At 42.8% G+C, this 20,137-nt stretch overlaps 1 protein-coding gene across 1 annotated transcript in view; it reads right to left on the reverse strand.

Moving 5' to 3' along the window:
• GABRG3 (gamma-aminobutyric acid type A receptor subunit gamma3) overlaps positions 1 to 19,001 on the reverse strand; it is a 566,182-nt gene extending 547,181 nt beyond the window's left edge. The window contains exons 1-2 of the mRNA XM_009428671.4: positions 18,594 to 19,001; positions 13,015 to 13,163 (exon numbers count right to left, since the gene is read on the reverse strand). Of these exons, the coding sequence (XP_009426946.2) occupies positions 13,015 to 13,163; positions 18,594 to 18,646 (202 nt within the window). The 5' untranslated portion in view covers positions 18,647 to 19,001. The remainder of the gene's footprint in view (positions 1 to 13,014; positions 13,164 to 18,593) is intronic.
• Positions 19,002 to 20,137: the final 1,136 nt, after the last annotated feature.

The following is a 20,137-nucleotide window of genomic DNA, read 5'->3' on the forward strand; positions in this document are numbered from 1 at the left end:
ACGATGATCAAGTGGGCTTCATCCCTGGGATGCAAGGCTGGTTCAATATACGCAAATCAATAAATGTAATCCAGCATATAAACAGAGCCAAAGACAAAAACCACATGATTATCTCAATAGATGCAGAAAAAGCCTTTGACAAAATTCAACAACCCTTCATGCTAAAAACTCTCAATAAATTAGGTATTGATGGGACATATTTCAAAATAATAAGAGCTATCTATGACAAACCCACAGCCAATATCATACTGAATGGGCAAAAACTGGAAGCATTCCCTTTGAAAACTGGCACAAGACAGGGATGCCCTCTCTCACCACTCCTATTCAACATAGTGTTGGAAGTGCTGGCCAGGGCAATTAGGCAGGAGAAGGAAATAAAGGGTATTCAATTAGGAAAAGAGGAAGTCAAATTGTCCCTGTTTGCAGACGACATGATTGTATATCTAGAAAACCCCATTGTCTCAGCCCAAAATCTCCTTAAGCTGATAAGCAACTTCAGCAAAGTCTCAGGATACAAAATCAATGTACAAAAATCACAAGCATTCTTATACACCAATAACAGACAAACAGAGAGCCAAATCATGAGTGAACTCCCATTCACAATTGCTTTGAAGAGAATAAAATACCTAGGAATCCAACTTACAAGGGATGCGAAGGACCTCTTCAAGGAGAACTACAAACCACTGCTCAAGGAAATAAAAGAGGATACAATCAAATGGAAGAACATTCCATGCTCATGGGTAGGAAGAATCAATATCGTGAAAATGGCCATACTGCCCAAGGTAATTTACAGATTCAATGCCATCCCCATCAAGCTACCAATGACTTTCTTCACAGAATTGGAAAAAACTACTTTAAAGTTCATATGGAACCAAAAAAGAGCCCGTATCGCCAGGTCAGTCCTAAGCCAAAAGAACAAAGCTGGAGGCATCACACTACCTGACTTCAAACTATACTACAAGGCTACAGTAACCAAAACAGCATGGTACTGGTACCAAAACAGAGATATAGATCAATGGAACAGAACAGAGCCCTCAGAAATAACGCCGCATATCTACAACTATCTGATCTTTGACAAACCTGAGAAAAACAAGCAATGGGGAAAGGATTCCCTATTTAATAAATGGTGCTGGGAAAACTGGCTAGCCATATGTAGAAAGCTGAAACTGGAACCCTTCCTTACACCTTATACAAAAATCAATTCAAGATGGATTAAAGATTTAAACATTAGACCTAAAACCATAAGAACCCTAGAAGAAAACCTAGGCATTACCATTCAGGACATAGGCACGGGCAAGGACTTCATGTCCAAAACACCAAAAGCAATGGCAACAAAAGCCAAAATTGACAAATGGGATCTAATTAAATTAAAGAGCTTCTGCACAGCAAAAGAAACTACCATTAGAGTGAACAGGCAACCTACAAAATGGGAGAAAATTTTCGCAACCTACTCATCTGACAAAGGGCTAATATCCAGAATCTACAATGAACTCAAACAAATTTACAAGAAAAAAACAAACAACCCCATCAAAAAGTGGGTGAAGGACATGAACAGACACTTCTCAAAAGAAGACATTTATGCAGCCAAAAAACACATGAAAAAATGCTCATCATCACTGGCCATCAGAGAAATGCAAATCAAAACCACAATGAGATACCATCTCACACCAGTTAGAATGGCAATAATTAAAAAGTCAGGAAACAACAGGTGCTGGAGAGGATGTGGAGAAATAGGAACACTTTTACACTGTTGGTGGGACTGTAAACTAGTTCAACCATTGTGGAAGTCAGTGTGGCGATTCCTCAGGGATCTAGAACTAGATCCCTGTTTGACCCAGCCATCCCATTACTGGGTATATACCCAAATGACTATAAATCATGCTGCTATAAAGACACATGCACACGTATGTTTATTGTGGCATTATTCACAATAGCAAAGACTTGGAACCAACCCAAATGTCCAACAATGATAGACTGGATTAAGAAAATGTGGCACATATACACCATGGAATACTATGCAGCCATAAAAAATGAGGAGTTCATGTCCTTTGTAGGGACATGGATGAAATTGGAAATCATCATTCTCAGTAAACTATCGCAAGAACAAAAAACCAAACACCGCATATTCTCACTCATAGGTGGGAATTGAACAATGAGAACACATAGACACAGGAAGGGGAATATCACACTCTGGGGACTGTGGTGGGGTGGGGGGAAGGGGGGAGGGATAGCATTGGGAGATATACCTAATGCTAGATGACGAGTTAGTGGGTGCAGCGCACCAGCATGGCACATGTATACATATGTAACTAACCTGCACAATGTGCACATGTACCCTAAAACTTAAAGTATAATTAAAAAATAATAATAATAATAATAAAAAGAAAATTAGAAAAGAACGTCTCCAATCAATGCCTTCGTCTTCCACCTCAAAACTAGAAAAACAACACATGAAACACAAAGTAAGCAGAACGGTTATCAAAATGGAAATCAAGGAACTAGAAAACGGAATAACTATTCCGATTCAGTAATTCTTGAGGTTGGGCTCTGACTTCCAGCTCTTCCGGCGGTTCTGACGTAATGCCAGGTTTGTGAACTGTTGGACTAGATGTCCTTTAGAATCCCTTCAAACCATGATATCCTAGGAAACTATGATCTTGCGTTTACATTGGTCCTTGAATTATGGATTATGAGAACGATAATCTGATCAGTATAGGCACAGTAATACTTCATAAGAGGATCTGTAAGATGTCTTGGATATGGATGTTAATTACAGACTGATGAAATGCAGACAGCTGAACTGAAAGTTCAATGTAAGGCAAAGCATTTATGACAGTAAAGTTGTCTAAGGGCTCTATTCCGGTACTCATAAACCAACCCGAAACAGGAGCCGAAGCACTGTGTGGAGCTGGGAAGTATGGAAGGCACCTGATGCCCCCTGCCATCTTACGAATTATAGTGTGATCTCGGCTCACTGCAAGCTCCGCCTCCCGGGCTCACGCCATTCTCCCGCCTCAGCCTCCCGAGTAGCTGAGACTACAGGCGCCTGCCACCACGCCCAGCTAATTTTTTTGTATTTTTAGTAGAGACGGGGTTTCACCATGTTAGCCAGGATGGTCTCAATCTCCTGACCTCGTGATCTGCCCGCCTTGGCGTTCCAAAGTGCATTACCTGTAATTCTTACAGCAGGACTTGGAATATAGGTTTAATTATTTCGTTTAGAGACAGAAACCCACGGTCCAGTGAGGCTGTCTCTTTCACTCTGAAACCTGCTGGTAACTGGTGGGAGAACTCATTATGTGAGTCCAGATCTTTTCTCACTCAAACACTTTCTAATCCACATTGCTCAATTCCTGAAGCAGTAATGAATAAACATAAGAAACAGATCATTTGTTATTCTATGAACTGAGCTGAATATTCAAATCAAGACCAGTCACTAGATTATACCTCAGGACATGTCACCTGAGTTATTTGCCAAACAGCATATAAGAAAAAATAAAATACTTAGATGCTGAAACCACATTATATATTCCCTATTTTTGAAATCCAGCACATATTTTTAATGAACTGTGAAGTGCATGAGTGGGCTCCAACACAGCACTGTCTCACACGGAGCTTTACCTCAATAGGGGTGGCATGGTGCAATCCTAGGTGCTCAGGTGTGTGTGCGAAGGGTCAGCTGCCCAAAGTGGTGAGGAAGAGGTGGGGAAAGTTCAGCCACCAACGTGTGTTAAGCTGAGGTCTGAACTCGGTGGCCTTTGGATGTCTACTTAGTCTCTCCTGGAGATGACAGGTATAATTTCTCTACAAAATTTATTCTCCACCTCCCTTATGCATTTGAATTAACTTTGTGAGAGAATCAGTTAACTAACTCTACAGTAATAGCTTTTACTTCAAGCACAGCAATTAAGAATGTCTGTTTCCTCTCCTCCTACATCTGTTCCGAGAGTGGAGTGAATACATTTGAATTATTTTCTGGATATACAGTAATTGCTGGTAAATGACAAGTCATTCGTATGCACGGTGGGCTGTGGATTTCAGGTGAGGACTGGCCAGGCTGAACTACATGAACAGCTAACACAGTTACCAGATGTGCATGGAGAAGGAAAAGGTTGGTTTGATTCACTGAGTCAGAGGGGTGGTCTGGCACGCAGTCACCAGCCTGGGGCACCTAGATGGTGAGTCATCAGGACACAGTGGATCGAGGGACCCCAAAATATCCCACACTCTACCTCCAACTCCCACTTCCTTCACCTACACTGTGGCATTTGTACTTTACTCCTTTGGATTAAAACATTGTGTCTCCTATTTTTCTTAAAATACGGAAACAATCAGGATGAAGGACTATTGTATGCCTTCATTATCAATCATGGTATCTTAATCATACATCTGGTTCTTTGCACGGCCCTTCATACACTCCAAAATTCACTTAAACAGGGCGTTCCAACATAATCTCTCAAAACCTGTGGCAGGGCATGGCGAGGTTATTCCATTAACACCAAGACCCGCTCAGAAAAATGCAGGTGGGGGGCTTTGTCTGCTTTCCACTGGCTAATCCAATCCTCCTGGAGGTGGCCCATCTGTGACCAGTGCTCCCTCAGCTTCCAGCCTAGAGTTCTAAGGCAACTCAACTGTGCTTATAATTTTTCACTGAAAGACATCAAGGAGCTGCATAAGAAGACTCATTTAAAAATTATAATTCAAGGCCCATATTTTATTGCTTTTAGTTGTTTTAAAACCTAGTATCTGCAACAAAACTAACTCCTGACCTATTTGGGGGACACAGCCCCACTCTACAGCCATTTTCTGTTTTCCCTTCCTCATCCAGGAACGGGCAGGGATTCCTCTTGCACTGCCCAGCAAGGAGTTGTCTGCATCATCTCAGCCATCCTGAGTCAGTGCCCGGTGTCATGTCCAGCCTGGAAAGCTGGAAGAAAGAAAGCCCTGGTGGCACCTTCCTCCAGCATTCCTGCCCAGGTGGGGTGTGTGGGCAGCCCTGGCAGAGGAGGAGGCTGGGATCTCCTGCCATGGGCTGCAGCCATAACACACCTCACCTCCTCACCATGCAACCAGCTTCAGCACATACTGAATATTCTTATTCCATATTTAGCAGAAGTTTCAACTGAACTGGGAAAATACATTTTAGAAAAGCCCGGAACAGAAGTTCGGATATGCAAACACTTGAAGAAGCCCTCTAGCCATTGATACGGCCAAGACAAGATGATTCAGATGTTTTGCCTGGATTCAGTGAACCCATCAGTCAGCGTTGCCCAGGACTCCACAGAGTGTCTATTCACCTTTAAAAGCCAATATGTAACCTTCTATTTTTCCCAGCATGACCATATTTGGCACAGATTGATTGCCCACATACTGGGGAGGGAATCTGTATTCTCTAATCATCTGTTTTCAGTAGAGTGGTTTAAGTTTCTTGAAACCCTGAAGGAAGTGAAATTTACTTAGGCCATTTCTCTTCCTTTTCATGATTTTCTTAAAAGGTTTATCCTCCTCCAGCCTTTCCCAGCTCACATGACAAGATCTGTTCCAAGAAAAATGACACCCTACATCACCCTGAACCAGCTAAGGACAGGGCTGAAGCATTACCTAAAAGGATGGATAAAGAAGGGAACTAAAACAGATATATCCATAATTTAGAAGTTAGTTGAGAAGAAATAATGTCTAGGAGAGGAGTCATTATTTTTAAAACATAATGATCACAATTTGTATTATGAAAACTAATTAGAGGATTCCATGCAGATTTGTTACTTCCACGCAACATGAACGAACGAGTCTATTAAATCCCATCTATTTGTTGTTAAAAATAACAGTGATGCACAATTGTTTCCTGATGATGGATCGCCCTGCTGCATTTGGACCACGTATGTTGGGAGATGCCAACATACATGGATGCCTCTATAGTTAGGAATTGGAAACAGCGCCCTAGAGGGAAAAAAAAAAGACCAGTCCTCAGCTGTACAATGTGGAAAGTACACAACAATGCTGTAGAAACTGTTCACGTCACACCATACCACATTATCCTCAAGACAGGCCTTCGAAGTGTATTATCATTGTTTCAAAGATGAAAAAACTGATGCTAGAAGAAACTCACCACCACAGTGGGGAGGTGGGGAAGGTACACGAAATGAGGGAGGGCTTCCTGTAGGGGGCGACAACGAGGCTCGAAGACAGGCATGGTGAGCTCAGCACAGACGGGGGAAAAACGGGCCAGGACAGTGCAAAATCAAGGGTCCAGAGGAAGAAAACAGGAGGTCTAGTGTCCCTGAAGTACCTGGCACGTGATTCACAGAGTCAGGAAATGGTAGCGGAGAAGTAGAAAAGAAACGGATAATAGTTTGAGGCTTGAGGCTTGTCTCTTTATGTCTTTTTAAAATTATTTTCCTTCTAGAGACAGGTTCTTGCACCATCTACCAGGCTGGAGTGCAGTGGCACAGTCATAGCTCACTGCAGCCTTGAACTCCTGGACTCAAGCCATCCTCCTGCCTCAGCCTCCTGAGTAGCTGGGACCACAGGCATGTGCCACCACACCTGGCTATTTTTTACTATTATTTTTGTAGAAACAAGGTCTCTTATGTTGCTCAGACTGGTCTCGAACTCCTGGGCTCAAGCAATCTTCCTGCCTCAGCCTTCCATCTTAATGTCATTTTTAAGGGGCTTGGTCTTTATCTGAGAAGCAAAGTGCAACTTTCAAGAGTTTCAAATTAAACAGGTTAATTTAGACCAAAGTGGGAGTGTCCCTATCTACTCCGAAGTGCTATCTGGAGAGTCCCCTTCCTTGTCTGTCGCCATCAGAAGATCGCAAGTGTGGAGAGCCTCCCGGGGGCTCCCAGGGTGCACCAGGGTCGGGGATGTAAAGGAGGTGAGCAATGAGCTGGCCTCTCCCACAAACTAATAGTAAATCCACGTACAGCACATTATGTACATATAAGTTGACTGCACCTTGATGAGGGATGAGAAGGCCTGATGGTTATAGCAAATGAAATTGGCTAGATTTGAAAAAAAAAAAAAAAAGTCATGAGAAAAGAAAAGGGATTCAGATGTTTATAGGAAGTTCTCTTTTAAAGCAGAGCCCTTCTGAGCCATGAAAGAAAATGGTTTCTAATTCAGTATCTTTTACCGGGAGAGCTGTTCTTGGGTAGTGACTCTGTTTTCTGATTGAATATCATCAAGTTGCTGGGTTCTGCCAACGACACGTGATTTAGCATTTAAACGAGACAGGCAGACAAGTCGTAATTTGTCCCAGGGATCATGGGTGCTTTCATCAGCCCCCTCTGCTGCCCCAAGGACCGGACGATGATCATGGTGGAACGTTAAAGTCACAAAACCAAAGAGGAGCATCCTACCTCATAACTTTATGTTTAGTTGTTTGTTAAAAATCTTTTCACTCACAAAGCACAGAGCATGTTCTCACATGTGATGATGACTTATGAGGACTAAATGACAGGATGCTTTAGGGGAGCTGCCTTCTTTGAAATGAACACTTGTTCTTGGTGTGTATATATGCTGTTTTATTTAGGAAATTTACAATTCCTTGTGTACACAGTGGAAAAATCTCTAGGATTGTGAATTCTGCTTGCCTATTGCACATGGCAGCACCTTAGTATATCTTCTTGCAAGTGCTGCATTGTTGGGGTGTGAGGAATATTTTTGAATAGGCTTGCCTTGAGTTTTCTACAAATAGTGCAATGGTCAAATCATCTTGCTATAGAGCCAGAGAGATCTGGGTTGGAAGCTGAGCTCACCCACTGTCTCCCCATTTGCAATTTTCTACCTCAGGGGATTCATGTGGTGCCCAGTGATACCATGAGGAAGTTGCTTCACTGTAGCCTACCACAGGATACATGAACTTCCAACTAGACTTAGCTTATCCAGAGGGGCAAGGAACCAGTCTTGGGTATCTTTGCTCTCTGACTGAGCAGTGTCTGACAATCAAGGAGGAAATCAGTAACATATTCTAAAGCATCTCTTTCTATATAAATGTAGAAGAATTGCTGTACACTCTTCACACTAGAAAGATTTTCTGTCTAATTAGGATGCAAACACTGTGGTGACAATTGAATTTGTGAACTTGTGCAATGGTAATTTAGATATATCACTCACTGAAGAAATATTTTAAAGCTGGAAGGAAAAGTTAAGAGTCATTTTAGTCCCTCTCTTTCATTGCATAGGAGAGGCAACTGAGGCATGAAGGATGATGATTTCTCCAACACTGCACTAGACCCACATCTTCAAAGTCTCCCACACTACACACATGGATTTTGAAATTCGATGGTTACTGGAATCAGCATAGTTCTAGGTCCTGCTACAGACATGCTGGAGTCCTGGGCTTGCAAAAATGGAGGGACAGTGTGCCTGGGCAGTGTGAGTGCTAGGAAGCTATCAGGCAGTGGAGCCTCCTGAAGGAGAAGAAGCAAGCCACGGTCAGGCACATCCTGCCGACGGTGCGTCTGCTGCAATCCCCACTTCCCCTTACTGTCACCACAAGGCCAGTGCATGCCTGTACCAGCAATTGTATGTGCCACTTCCCTCCTGGCCAAATATACCACTCCTCTCTTGGGTCAGAATCTGCTTTTTAATCTATCAATTGTCAATCTATTCAAATAATCAATAAAAAACTAGACAGAAAATAGGCAAGGATATAGAACTGAACAACACTATCAGACAACAGGATCCAGTCCATCCATTGATGACAGGATACATACTCTTTTCAAGGCCATGGAGCATTTGCCAAGATAGACCATATCCTGGATGGTAAATCAAACATTAACATATTTAAAAGAATTAAACTCATATAGAGTATATTCTCTGATCATAGTGGAATCAGGCTAGAAATCCATAACATATAATAGGAATATGTGCAAGTACCTGGAAACTAAAAACACACTCTCTTTTATTGTACAGAAATGCTCACAGCAGTTTTATTCACAAAAGCCAAAATTTGGAAACAATTCCATTTCAAAACCTAAAACACAATGGTTAATCTCCCTCTTCAAGAGTAAAATTTGGGAATGTTTCTCAGTTGAAAAATCATGCCCTTGTTGGGATGAAAGTTCTCTATGAAACCAAGCTTGTTTTTTTAAAAAACTTTTATTTTAACTTCAGGGGTACATGTGCAGGTTTCTTATATAGATAAACTCATGTCATGGAAATTTGTTGTACAGATTATTTCATCACCCAGGTAATTAGCCTAGTATCCATTAGTTATATTTGCTGATCTTTTCCCTCCTCCCACCCTCCACCCTCAGATAGACCCCAGTGTCTGCTGTTCCCCTACAAAACAGGCTTCTAAATAATTCATGAGTTAAAGAAAAAAATCTCAAGGGAAATTAAAAAATACATTTAACTGAATGAAAATGAAAATACAACATACCAAAATTCATGTGATGAAATTAAAGAAGTACAAAAAGGAAAAGTTCTTACATAAGAAAAGAAGAGTCTCAAATAAAAGAATCTAAGTTTTTTTTTTTTTTTTTTTGAGACAGAGGAGTCTTGCTCTGTGGCCCAGGCTGGAGTGCAGTGGCGCCGCCATCTCAGCTCACTGCAACATCTGCCTCCCAGGTTCACGCCATTCTCCTGCCTCAGCCTCCTCAGTAGCTGGGATTACAGGCGCCCGCCACCAGGCCTGGCTAATTTTTTTGTATTTTTTAGTAGAGATGGGATTTCACCGTGTTAGCCAGGATGGCCTTGATCTCCTGACCTCGTGATCCGCCTGCCTTGGCCTCCCAAAGTGCTGGGATTACAGGCATGAGCCACCACACCTGGCCAAAAGAATCTAAGTTCTACTTCAAAAAGAAGAAAACCAAAATAAACCCAAAGCAAGAAAAATAAAGGAAATAATAAGTATAAAAGCAAAATTGATGTAATTGGGAACAAAAATAACAGAAAAACTATCATACAAAAAGTTGGCTCTTTAAAAAGGTCAATAAAATAAACCTCTAGCAAGACTGACAAAAAAAGGAAGATGACACAAGTTACCAGTATCAGAAATGAAGCAGGGATATTATTATAGGTCCTACAGACATCACAAAAGATTATGAGGGAATATCATGAACAATGCTAAACACATAAATTTGACAACTTTAAAGAAATGGACCAATTTCTTGAAAAAAACCACCACAACCCTAATATGAAAGTGATAATTTGAATAGACTTATTAAGGAAATGAAATAACTCCCAGAAAAGAAATCTCCTGGCCCAGAGGGTATCACTGGAGAATTCTATCAAACATTTAAAGAATTAACACAAACCCTTATATAATCTCTTCTAGAAAACAGAAGATGAGGGAGTACGTCCCAACCCATTGTATAAAGCTCATATTACCCAAGACTCAAAAAAATAGTCCCTTAAACACAGACATGCAAAAATCCTTAACAAAATATTAACAAACAGAATTCAGCAATATACAAAAGGAGGTATTATTAAACACCATGACTAAGTGGGATTTACTCCAGGAATGCAATACTGATTCAATATTTGAAAATCAATTAATATAATCCACCATATTGACAGACTAAAGAAAAAAATCATATAATCATACCAATTGATGCAGTAAAAGGAAGTCTTTGGTGAAATTCAATGCCCATTCATGATTTTTTTAAGTATCATGAAACTTTTTTTAATGTATCAGAATACTAGGAATAGAGAGAACTTTCTCAACTGGATAAAGAACATGTACAAAATACCTCCAGCTAATATCATACTTTATGGGGAAAGACTGAAGGCTTTGCCCCTAAGATCTGGAACAAGGCAGAGATGTCCATTCACACCACTGCTGTTCAACACAGTGCTGGGAGTTCTAGCCAGTGCAACAGGCAAGAAAAAATAAATAAAAGATACCCAGATTGGAGAGCAAGAATGAACACTCTCCTTATTTGCAGATGACAATGATGGTGTACATAGAAAATGCCAAGGAACCTACAAAACAAACAAACAAAAAAAGTCCCAAACTTCTATAACTAATAAGTTCAGCAAGTCAGAGAACACATCAACATACCAAAATCTATTGTATTTATGTATATTAGAAATTAACACAGGCAAAAAGAAATGTTAAAATACAGTACTATTCGCAATTGCTCCAAAAAACAAAATACTTAGTCATAAATCTAACAAAATACATTCAGGACATACCTCTTGAAAACTAGAAACCACTGATACAAGAACATAAAGAAGATCTAAATAATGAAGAGACCTATCATATGCATGGATTGGAAGATGCAACATAGTAGAGATGCCAGTTCTTTCCAGATTGATATCTACACTTAACAAACTCCTACAAAATCCCAGCAGGATTTTTCCGTAGTTACAGAGAAAATTATTCTAAAATGTATATTGAAAAGCATACGAACTATTAGAAGTTAAGATGAGCTAATGTTGAAAAGGAGGAATAAAGAGGTTGAATTACTTGATCCAATTTGAAGATTTATTATACAGCTATGGTAATAAAAATTGTGGGTATTGACAGAGTGACAGACATACAGATAAAACAGAGCGAAACAGAGAACCAGAAATAACCCACACCAGTCAAGCCAGCTGATTTTTGACAACTTCATAAACGCAATTCAGTCAAGGAAGGATAGTCTCTCCAACAAATGGTGCTGGAGTAATTGGGCATCCATGGAGGGTGGGGAAAAGAAATTAGATCTAAATCTTACATATTTATTTTATATAAAAATCAAAACATAACAAATTAAAATGTAAAGGATGAAATTATAAAACTTTCAGAAGAACACAAAGGAGAAAATTTTCAAGAGCTAGGGCTTCATGCAGAATTCTTAGACAATACTCTAAAAGCATGCTCCATAAAAAAAAATCAATAAATTGGATTTCATCAATATCAGAAACTTTTCCTCTGTGAAAGATGCTATTAAAAGGATGAAAAGCAAACTACATATTTGACATAAAGGATCATACCTAGGATATACAGAGAACTCTCAATTTCAGCAGTAAAAAAATAAAATAAGACCAAATAATCCAATTTTTGAAAGGGCAAATAACATGAAGAGACAATTCAATGAGAAGGCTATACTGATAGCAAAATAAATAAATAAAATAAAAGAAGAGTTCAGTATCACTAACAATTAGGGAAATGCAAATTAAGACAATGAGGTATCAACCTATTAAATATATACCTATTAGAGCAGCTAAAATAAAAAATAGTGAAAATACCAGTTGCTGGTGAGGACACAAAGAAACTGGATCTCTCAGATATTGCTGGGGGAAACGAAAAATAGTGTATCCACTTTGGAAAACAGTTTGACGGTTCCTTAAGCAATTAAACATACTGCTGTCGCACAACCCAGCAATCGTACTCCTGGGCATTTATCCCAAAAATACAATCTTATGCTCACATAGAAACCTGTATACAAATGTGCTCAGTCATTTTATTTGCAATAGACAAAAACAGGAAACAATCAAAATGTTCCCCAACAGATGAATGGCTAAAGAAGCTGTGATACACTCATACCATGAACAACTATTCAGCAGTAAAAAAGAACAAACTACTGACACATGTAACAACTTGAATGAATCTCAAAATCATTTTGCTGAATAAAGAAAAGCCAGTCTCAAAAGGTCAATGATTCCATGTACGTGACATTCTCAAAATGACAAAAAATAAATAAAAATAAAATAACAAATTGAACAAATTTGAGGCTGACAATGGTTAGAAATTTGGGGGGAAGGAAGCAGATGTGACAGTAAAGGGATAGCAAGAGGTGATACGAGATCCACTTTCGGTTGATGAAGGAGTTCTGTATCTTGACTGCAAGGATCATTACATAAGTCTACATGGGATAAAATGACACAGAGCCATGTTCCTGCATGGCACCAGTGTCAGTCTCCTGGTTTGGTATCACACTAAGTTATCTATTGTGTGACAAGTACAGGAAATCTTTCTGCACTATCTTTGCAATACTCTTGGAATTTACAATTACTCAAAAGTAAAAACTTCATATCACTACAGCATATTTTTCTATTAGAATAACAAAAAACAACACTCACTTCCAATATCTGGCCTCAGCTTTTTATCATATTCTCTTAGCAACTTGTTGAGAATAAGAGTCACGTCGGTGTCTTGGGATTTTGGAGCCAAGACCCACTTTTGGTTTGATGATGAATCTTCATATTCATCCTCTTCCACCTTTCTGGACCTGGAGTTATAGCACAAAAATGCGACATGTAAGTGGCAGCAATGGCTCTAGGAAGAGCCTAAGTTTGTCCTATCCAAGTACCATGAAATGGGTAGAAAGTCCCCAGTACCCACAGCCCAACCACACACGTGAAAACCCGAAAATATTTTTTAAAAAGAAAGAAACACAAAATACGAATGATTCCATAGGAAGAATGCTACTGCTATTAACATGGTATGTTTTTATTAAATGCCAGAAGACCATTCCCCATCCCAGTTAAACTACAGACAACGTGGCAGGTAAACAATACCAGAGGGCCAACCAGCAGGCAACACACCCTTGGATCCACCCCGATAGCCTGTGAAGGTCAAGGCACAAACCTTCTAGAGGTTTTCTATATGGTGACTGCATCGTGGTGTTTCCACCCTGACCACCAAGACCTCATTTTCGTTGAAGGTGAGATTAGCTTTTGCAGGGTGGACTCATTCAAAATAGTTGAGTCTGACTCAGTGCTTCTCTTGGAGGCAGGAATCTGGGGGTCCAGGCACTTGAGCATTGTGAGGGGGTCTGCTTTGCCGGCACTCAGATTGGAGGCAAGGACAGCGATGTCCACTGATGACTGGTGAAGACCCTCTAGCAATCTTGCACGCCTCGGTCAACACAAACTGATTCATCTCCTGCACAGCAGGCTAACACAGACATGAAGAACTAAGCTTTCTAATAAGTCTTCAACATTCTGACTTCTTAGTAAATGAGTCTCAGTGAATGCCTGGGCATCTCTGAGCTTGTTTTGTGCAGGGAGGAGCTGGACAGCCTCCTCTCCCGTGTGACACACACTGACAGGAGTGCCTGAATGGAGAGGCCTCAGGATGACCGGCGAGTTTTCCCTTTTGTTTTTTTTTTTTTTTTTTGGTTCTGCAGTTTTGGGTTTTTTAAAACATGTTTGGTTTATAATTGGCACACACTTGTACTTGACAAGCTGGTTTTCTCAATGAGTGAGGCCGTCTCAACACCATAGTTATTTGGGCTTGGAGAGCAGACAGTCTCTTTCTGCCTTAAAGCAGCATTTCCAGGCAGACTACCATTGACCCCAGCAAGAAAGCATGTGAAACAAACCAAACTTTTCCTTTCTAGTTTGTCAGTGTGGATGCTTTAATGACTTTTTCTTCACAGAAGAGAATAAAAAGAATTGAAAACTGCACGGAGGCGGATTTGTCCTGACTGGATATGAACTCTTTTCTGTTTAGCTTCCCAGATGGGAGCCAGAATGTTAGCGTCATGTCAGGACACTTGTGCTCTGGGATGTAAGTTTCTTAAACTTAATTTTGAGAATTGCCTAAATTATCTATAATTAACAAGATGTTAATTTTAAAAAATAAAATTTCATATTCATTTTTTCTACTTAATTTAGGTCTTCATATATATATGCACATGCATATTTATGTAATATATACATGAGTCTTTTAAAGTGTGTTAACTAGCCATAACGTAGACTAGAGTGTTGGCCAGATAGTCTACACCTGTATGAACATGTACATAAATGAGAGATGTTGACAATGAGTATACGGCATATGTCTCAAAGAATGACTTCCCCACTTACGTTTTTCCTAGGCTGATCTTAAAGTATAATTCTATTTCTTGAGTACCTATTGGCTAGAAGGTTAAATTGAATCATCCATAAAAACTATAAATTGCTGTTGATTTTTATGCACATTGGATATTCACGATCGATAGGAATTTTTAAATGTGGGGCACCTATTCAGTAAGGAATATGTTGCATTTCATTATTTATTAAAGTGAACATTTACAAGTAATACTACAGAATTTTAAATGTTACTCTAAAATATTTCATGTCATCTGGCCGGGCATGGTTGTTCACGCCTGTAATCCCAACACTTCGGGAAGCCGAGGCGGGTGGGTCATCTGAGGTCAGGAATTCCAGACCAGCCTGGCCAACAGGGTGAAACCCCGTCTCTACTAAAAATACAAAAAAAATTAGCGGGGCATGGTGGCACATGCCTGTAATCCTGGCTATTCAGGAGGCTGAGGCAAGAGAATTGCTTGAACCCAGGAGGCAGAGGTTGCAGTGAGCCGAGATAGTGTCACTACAATCCAGCCTGGGCAACAGAGCGAGACTCCATCTCAAATAATAATAATAATAATAATAATAATAATAATAATAATAAATTTAAAAAATAAAATATTTCGTGTCATCTGAAATATTATCAGAAATGTTAATTTTATCATCTTGCAAAATTTTTTTAAAACTTAAAGAGCAGGTTGAAGCATTTAGATAGCTGGGAATCAAGCACTGCCCACGGGACAGGGCAAATCACTCCACAGCAAGGGCATCTGGGGCAGTGAGGAGAGGCCGGTAGCTCATCTCAGCAGAATCAGGCACAACATGCTCAGGACACTTGGCGACTCAGCCCAGGTGCCTTCCTCCCTCCCTCTGCTGTCTCTGTCTTGGGCACTGTGAGGGGGTCTGCCTCACTCTTCTTCCCCTCCCCTCCCGTTCTCCTCCCCTCTCCTACCCCTACCACTACAGAGCCAGACCACAGCCTCCACCCTCTGTTATTGTCTATGGCCCTGATAATCACATACACACAAACCGAGCACAGTAACCAGCTTTTCATCATTCTCTATATACGCAGCCTTAGTTTTTGAAAATTACTTCCAGCTACTTACAGGTATTGTAATAAGCCTAATTCTCCCTCTAGTGGTGATGAGAGGGTTTTCCTGAAATTGCAAGCGCTTCCTCCTTAGAGGCCAGGACAGGTGGCAGTGAGGGGGACCAAGAAAAAGAAAGCAGGAACGTTCTCTTCCACCCCTTTGGGAGGCATATCAGGGCCCCAGCTGTGTAGCCTGGTTGGGTAGGCAGTGGGCAGAGTGAGGCCGAGATGCTCTAGGTCCCTGGGCAGTGAGCACCCTTCTCCCTCAAATCCTGAAAATGAAATAGAAGCCTCACATTGCTAGTGCCAGACCACCAGGCCCACAGGAAAATCTTTGCTTTGACAAAAATGAAATCTCATCTCAGGGGACCCATTAGAATGTGGATAATATAGAAATATTCTCTTTTCCCTAAATTCTAAGTAAGTTATATATAATCTTTATGAGCACTGTTACTTGCATTGTTGGATCCTAAACACCATTACTGAAATTAGCTTTTTCTTAAAAATAAATCAGTGATGTATTGTCATAGTCAAACAACAACTCAACCTTCAGATGTTATTTTCATGTCTTACACCTTAGCTTAAAGCGGAAGGACAGAGAAAAAGTCTGAAGTATTTTTAAGCATTAAAAGAGTTCCTAAACCTCAGAAAGCAGTTAAGGCATCACCAAGGTCTGAGTGGGAATCAGTGCGTTTTATGATGCCCATGGGTGTCAAAATGGGAAGTCCCCCCCTTCTGGGGAGCCGCTGAGCCATCACCACAAAGCACAGCCATCAGACCCTTATCCAAGGAACTTCCACAGCAGGAAGGGACTCAGAGTGCAAATGAGAAACCCCTCCAAATTTAAAACAGTTTTGAAAGATGACACTGCACATCAGATTATTTCACATGTCTGTAAAACCCATTCAGAGAACAAAGACACTCTCAAAGAAGAGGCATATAGCAATAAAGTTAGTATAAAATTTGGATTTTTTAACTGATCTGCAAGCTCTATTATGAAAGCTGGGGAACGAGCCCAAATAGAGAACAAATGAAAATCATTATGTCTGTCTTAGTAGAATGGAAGGATGAAGAATCCCCAGAGATTTTGCGTATATTTGGGAATCCCCAGTAACCGGACTGTTTTAAGGCAGAGGCTGAGGTATCTTCCTACTAAGCACATGCAGTAGTGAGGACAATAGGCAGTGTTTCTTCTAGAATGTTAAGAATCCAGAGACCTAAACAGTTGATTACTGAACCCTGAATGGCTGGTCACTCGTTTGAGTTGGTGGCAACAGAAAGGTGGCAGAGATGTGACTGCCGGCCTCAGCGTTATGCCCGGTGCTGTCTGCCTCCCTCTCCAACTCTAAACAGAGATACAACCAGGAAGAAGCAACCTCAGAAAGCATGTTTCCATTTCTTGCACCAGCTGCCTCTTGAGACAGAAAGAAACTTCAGCTGAAAGGCCCAAGGAGTGCTCTGTCTCTTTGAAAGAGTTGCCTGTGAGTCACCGGTGGAGTCGGTTTCCACACTCAACTCAGCAAAGAGGAGCAGTTGCAAGGGGGAGGGCCAGGGCTTCCTTCCTCAGGGTAAGCACCTCTGCCCAGTTCAGGAGTGAGAACTGGGGCCCCCTTCATGTTTAGTAGGATTTATTCATGTGTCTTCCTAGCTCCTTGGTAGTTCACAAATAGGAATGAAAAGGCAAGGCCTCCTGGCATTGCCTCCTGATGGTGGCCAGGCTTGTGCACGCAAGGATGCCCTCTGATTCTCTAGCTCCCAGACCCAGGAAATGGAGAAGCGTCAAAACAAGAGGGTTTGGGGGATAGGGGCACGCTGAGCTTCCTAGGGTGGGGAAAGAGGTAAAGGCCAGACACTGCTCCAATTTTCAAATAACAGGACAGTCTGCAAGCTCTAGCCAGAAATCCAGCCAGAGAGACAGAATTAAAGAAACTAAACCCAGAATCTCCAGTTGTGTTTACAGCAACAGGATTTAACCCTTTGGGTCCCACTGTCCTTGTATCCTCATGAGCCCTCTTCATCTCTTCTAGAGTGATTCTAAGCTCCCATTAGCCGGTTGGTGTACTGGGAGGAAGGTTGCGGAATTTATGGTGAGATGATTTCTTACATTACCAGGCAGAAGCCTTATTATCCATTTCGACATGCGTGCTTTATGGGGGTGGGAGTGCGTGTGTTCCTCTGTGTGAAAGTGGCTGATGTGGAAGGTGTGTGTGTGTGTTTGCAGGACCTGGGAGGGGAGTCCTCTCGGACAAGCAGGGCTTTCTGCTGCCCACCTGGTTCCAATCCCCCCGCGCCTGCCTCCAATGCATTAGCTCTTTCCAGCCCGGTCTAAACTAGGCAGTTAGAACCACGGTTCCCGGGTTCTTGGAAATTTCAGAGTGATGGAAATGACAGAGAATGTCAGCCAAAGTGTGTGTGTGTGTGTGTGTGAGCCCCTGAAACAGCTGAGGTGGGAATTAGGGGTCGGTAAGGAGCCAGAAATGGCCCCTGCCCCCTGAACCTGGTTTTCAAAACCCCTTAAAACCACCAGATCCTAAAAGCGTCAGGAGACGAGCCCATTAATCTGAGTCCCCACACTCCCGGCTGCAGAGGAAAAAGCAGATGACCGTGTCCAAGGGAGCTGGGACAGGTGAGGTGCAGGCCGACTTCCCAGTCCCCTCCCGGCCCGCCGTGCCGCAGCCCAGCCGACGGCTGGCGCGCCAGGGACTCCAGCAGACAGCGCCCCCCGCCGCCCTGTCGCCCAGCTCGGGGCCTCCGGGGATGCGGCCCCCGCGCCACTTACCGCGCGTGCAAGCCCGAGAACAGGCAGAGGAGGAGCAGCAGCTTCGGGGCCATGGTGCCGTGGAGCTCGGGGCGCAGGGTCCGGGGCCTCGGCCGGGCGCGGCTTCCTCCGGCGCGGACCTGGTCTCCGCCGGCCCTCTTTGCCCTGGCTTCCTCCGAGGCTGCTGGCCGCGGCGGGCGGGACAGGTATCTACTCCGGCGCTGGCCGCGCCCCCGCGGGGCGCACACGGGACGCACACGGGACGCCGGGCCACCGCGGCGCGCCGCCCCCACCCGCGCACTAGCGCCGGTCCGCGCAACCGGGCGGCGGGAGCAATGGGCGCCGGGGACCCCCTGGCGCGGCGCCGCCCACTCCGCCTGGAGCCGCGAGCGGGAGCGGGTGCCCAGGCCGGGGCTGTGTGCGCTGTGCTAGGAGGTGGGGGCAGCTGGGCGGCTGTCCTCTGGCAGCGCCTCCGAGGCGGTCCCGGCGGGGAGGAGTTTCCCCAATTACACGCCTGACAACGCGCAGGGCGAGGAAGGCGAGGTTTGAATGGACTCGGAGTTTGAGGCCAGGAAGGGGGCGGAGCTCCGAGGGGGAGGGGAGGCTGGGGATCCCGCAGGGAGCCTGAAGAAAGGTCCCCGGGGTTGGCACCTTGAGAGCGAGCCCGCGGTCCGCCTTCCTCCAGCCATTTCTACCCCAGTGCAGGTTTCCTCCAGCGCTCCCTGACCTCCCGTGCCCGCCGTCGCCCGGGGTTGAGACGGTTTGCCAAAAGCAGCCCTTCCATCGCACTCTTCGTGCTAAGTCCGCTGAACTCCTAGGCACTGATAAGATTCTGTGCTTGGAAAGGTGGCTTTCTGCGGGAATATTTGGGGAAAAAGCACCCCAGATTTATGCCTTTCTTACAGAAAAGAGAGACTAACACATAGCAATAAACAGTAGAGGTGGAAAGGCATGTTAAAGGTAGGAGCTAGAAAAATCCTAAGGCAAGAAGCCAAAGACGTTCCGTTTGGTGGAAGCATGAGGTGCGCCTCATTCCATGTATTTTCATATTCCAAAAACCGAAAATGGCATTTACGCTTTCATTTGTCATAATCATTCAGAAAGTTAGTCTTGCACCATGTAAGTATTGCAATCTCAACAGTGTAGTAAATCCACTAGGAATTTTACATTTCTATCATCCCCAAAAAGTTCTTAGAAAATGTTTTATAACTGCTATTCATAGAATTATGTAAGGGTGTGATAACTGTTTCTTTAATATTGTCAAATAGCTTTGTTCGGCCAGGCACAGTGGCCCAAGCCGGTAACCCCGGCACTTTGGGAGTCCGAGGCAGGCGGATCACTTGACCCCAGGAGTTCGAGACCAGCCTAGGCAATGTGCAAAAACCCTGTCTCTACAAAAAATAGTAAAGAATTAGCTGGGCATGGTGGCATGGGCCTGTATTCCTCTGGTGTGTTCCCCCTTGTTTCTGGATAGGCATGAAGTGGAGGGGAGTGCAGTTGTTAATGACAATATTGTTTTTCAACAATGGAGCTGTCATCTCCCTGGCATCACCTTTCTGTCTCTG

Source organism: Pan troglodytes, chromosome 16 (assembly GCF_028858775.2).
Source record: "Pan troglodytes isolate AG18354 chromosome 16, NHGRI_mPanTro3-v2.0_pri, whole genome shotgun sequence".
NCBI lineage: Eukaryota > Metazoa > Chordata > Mammalia > Primates > Hominidae > Pan > Pan troglodytes.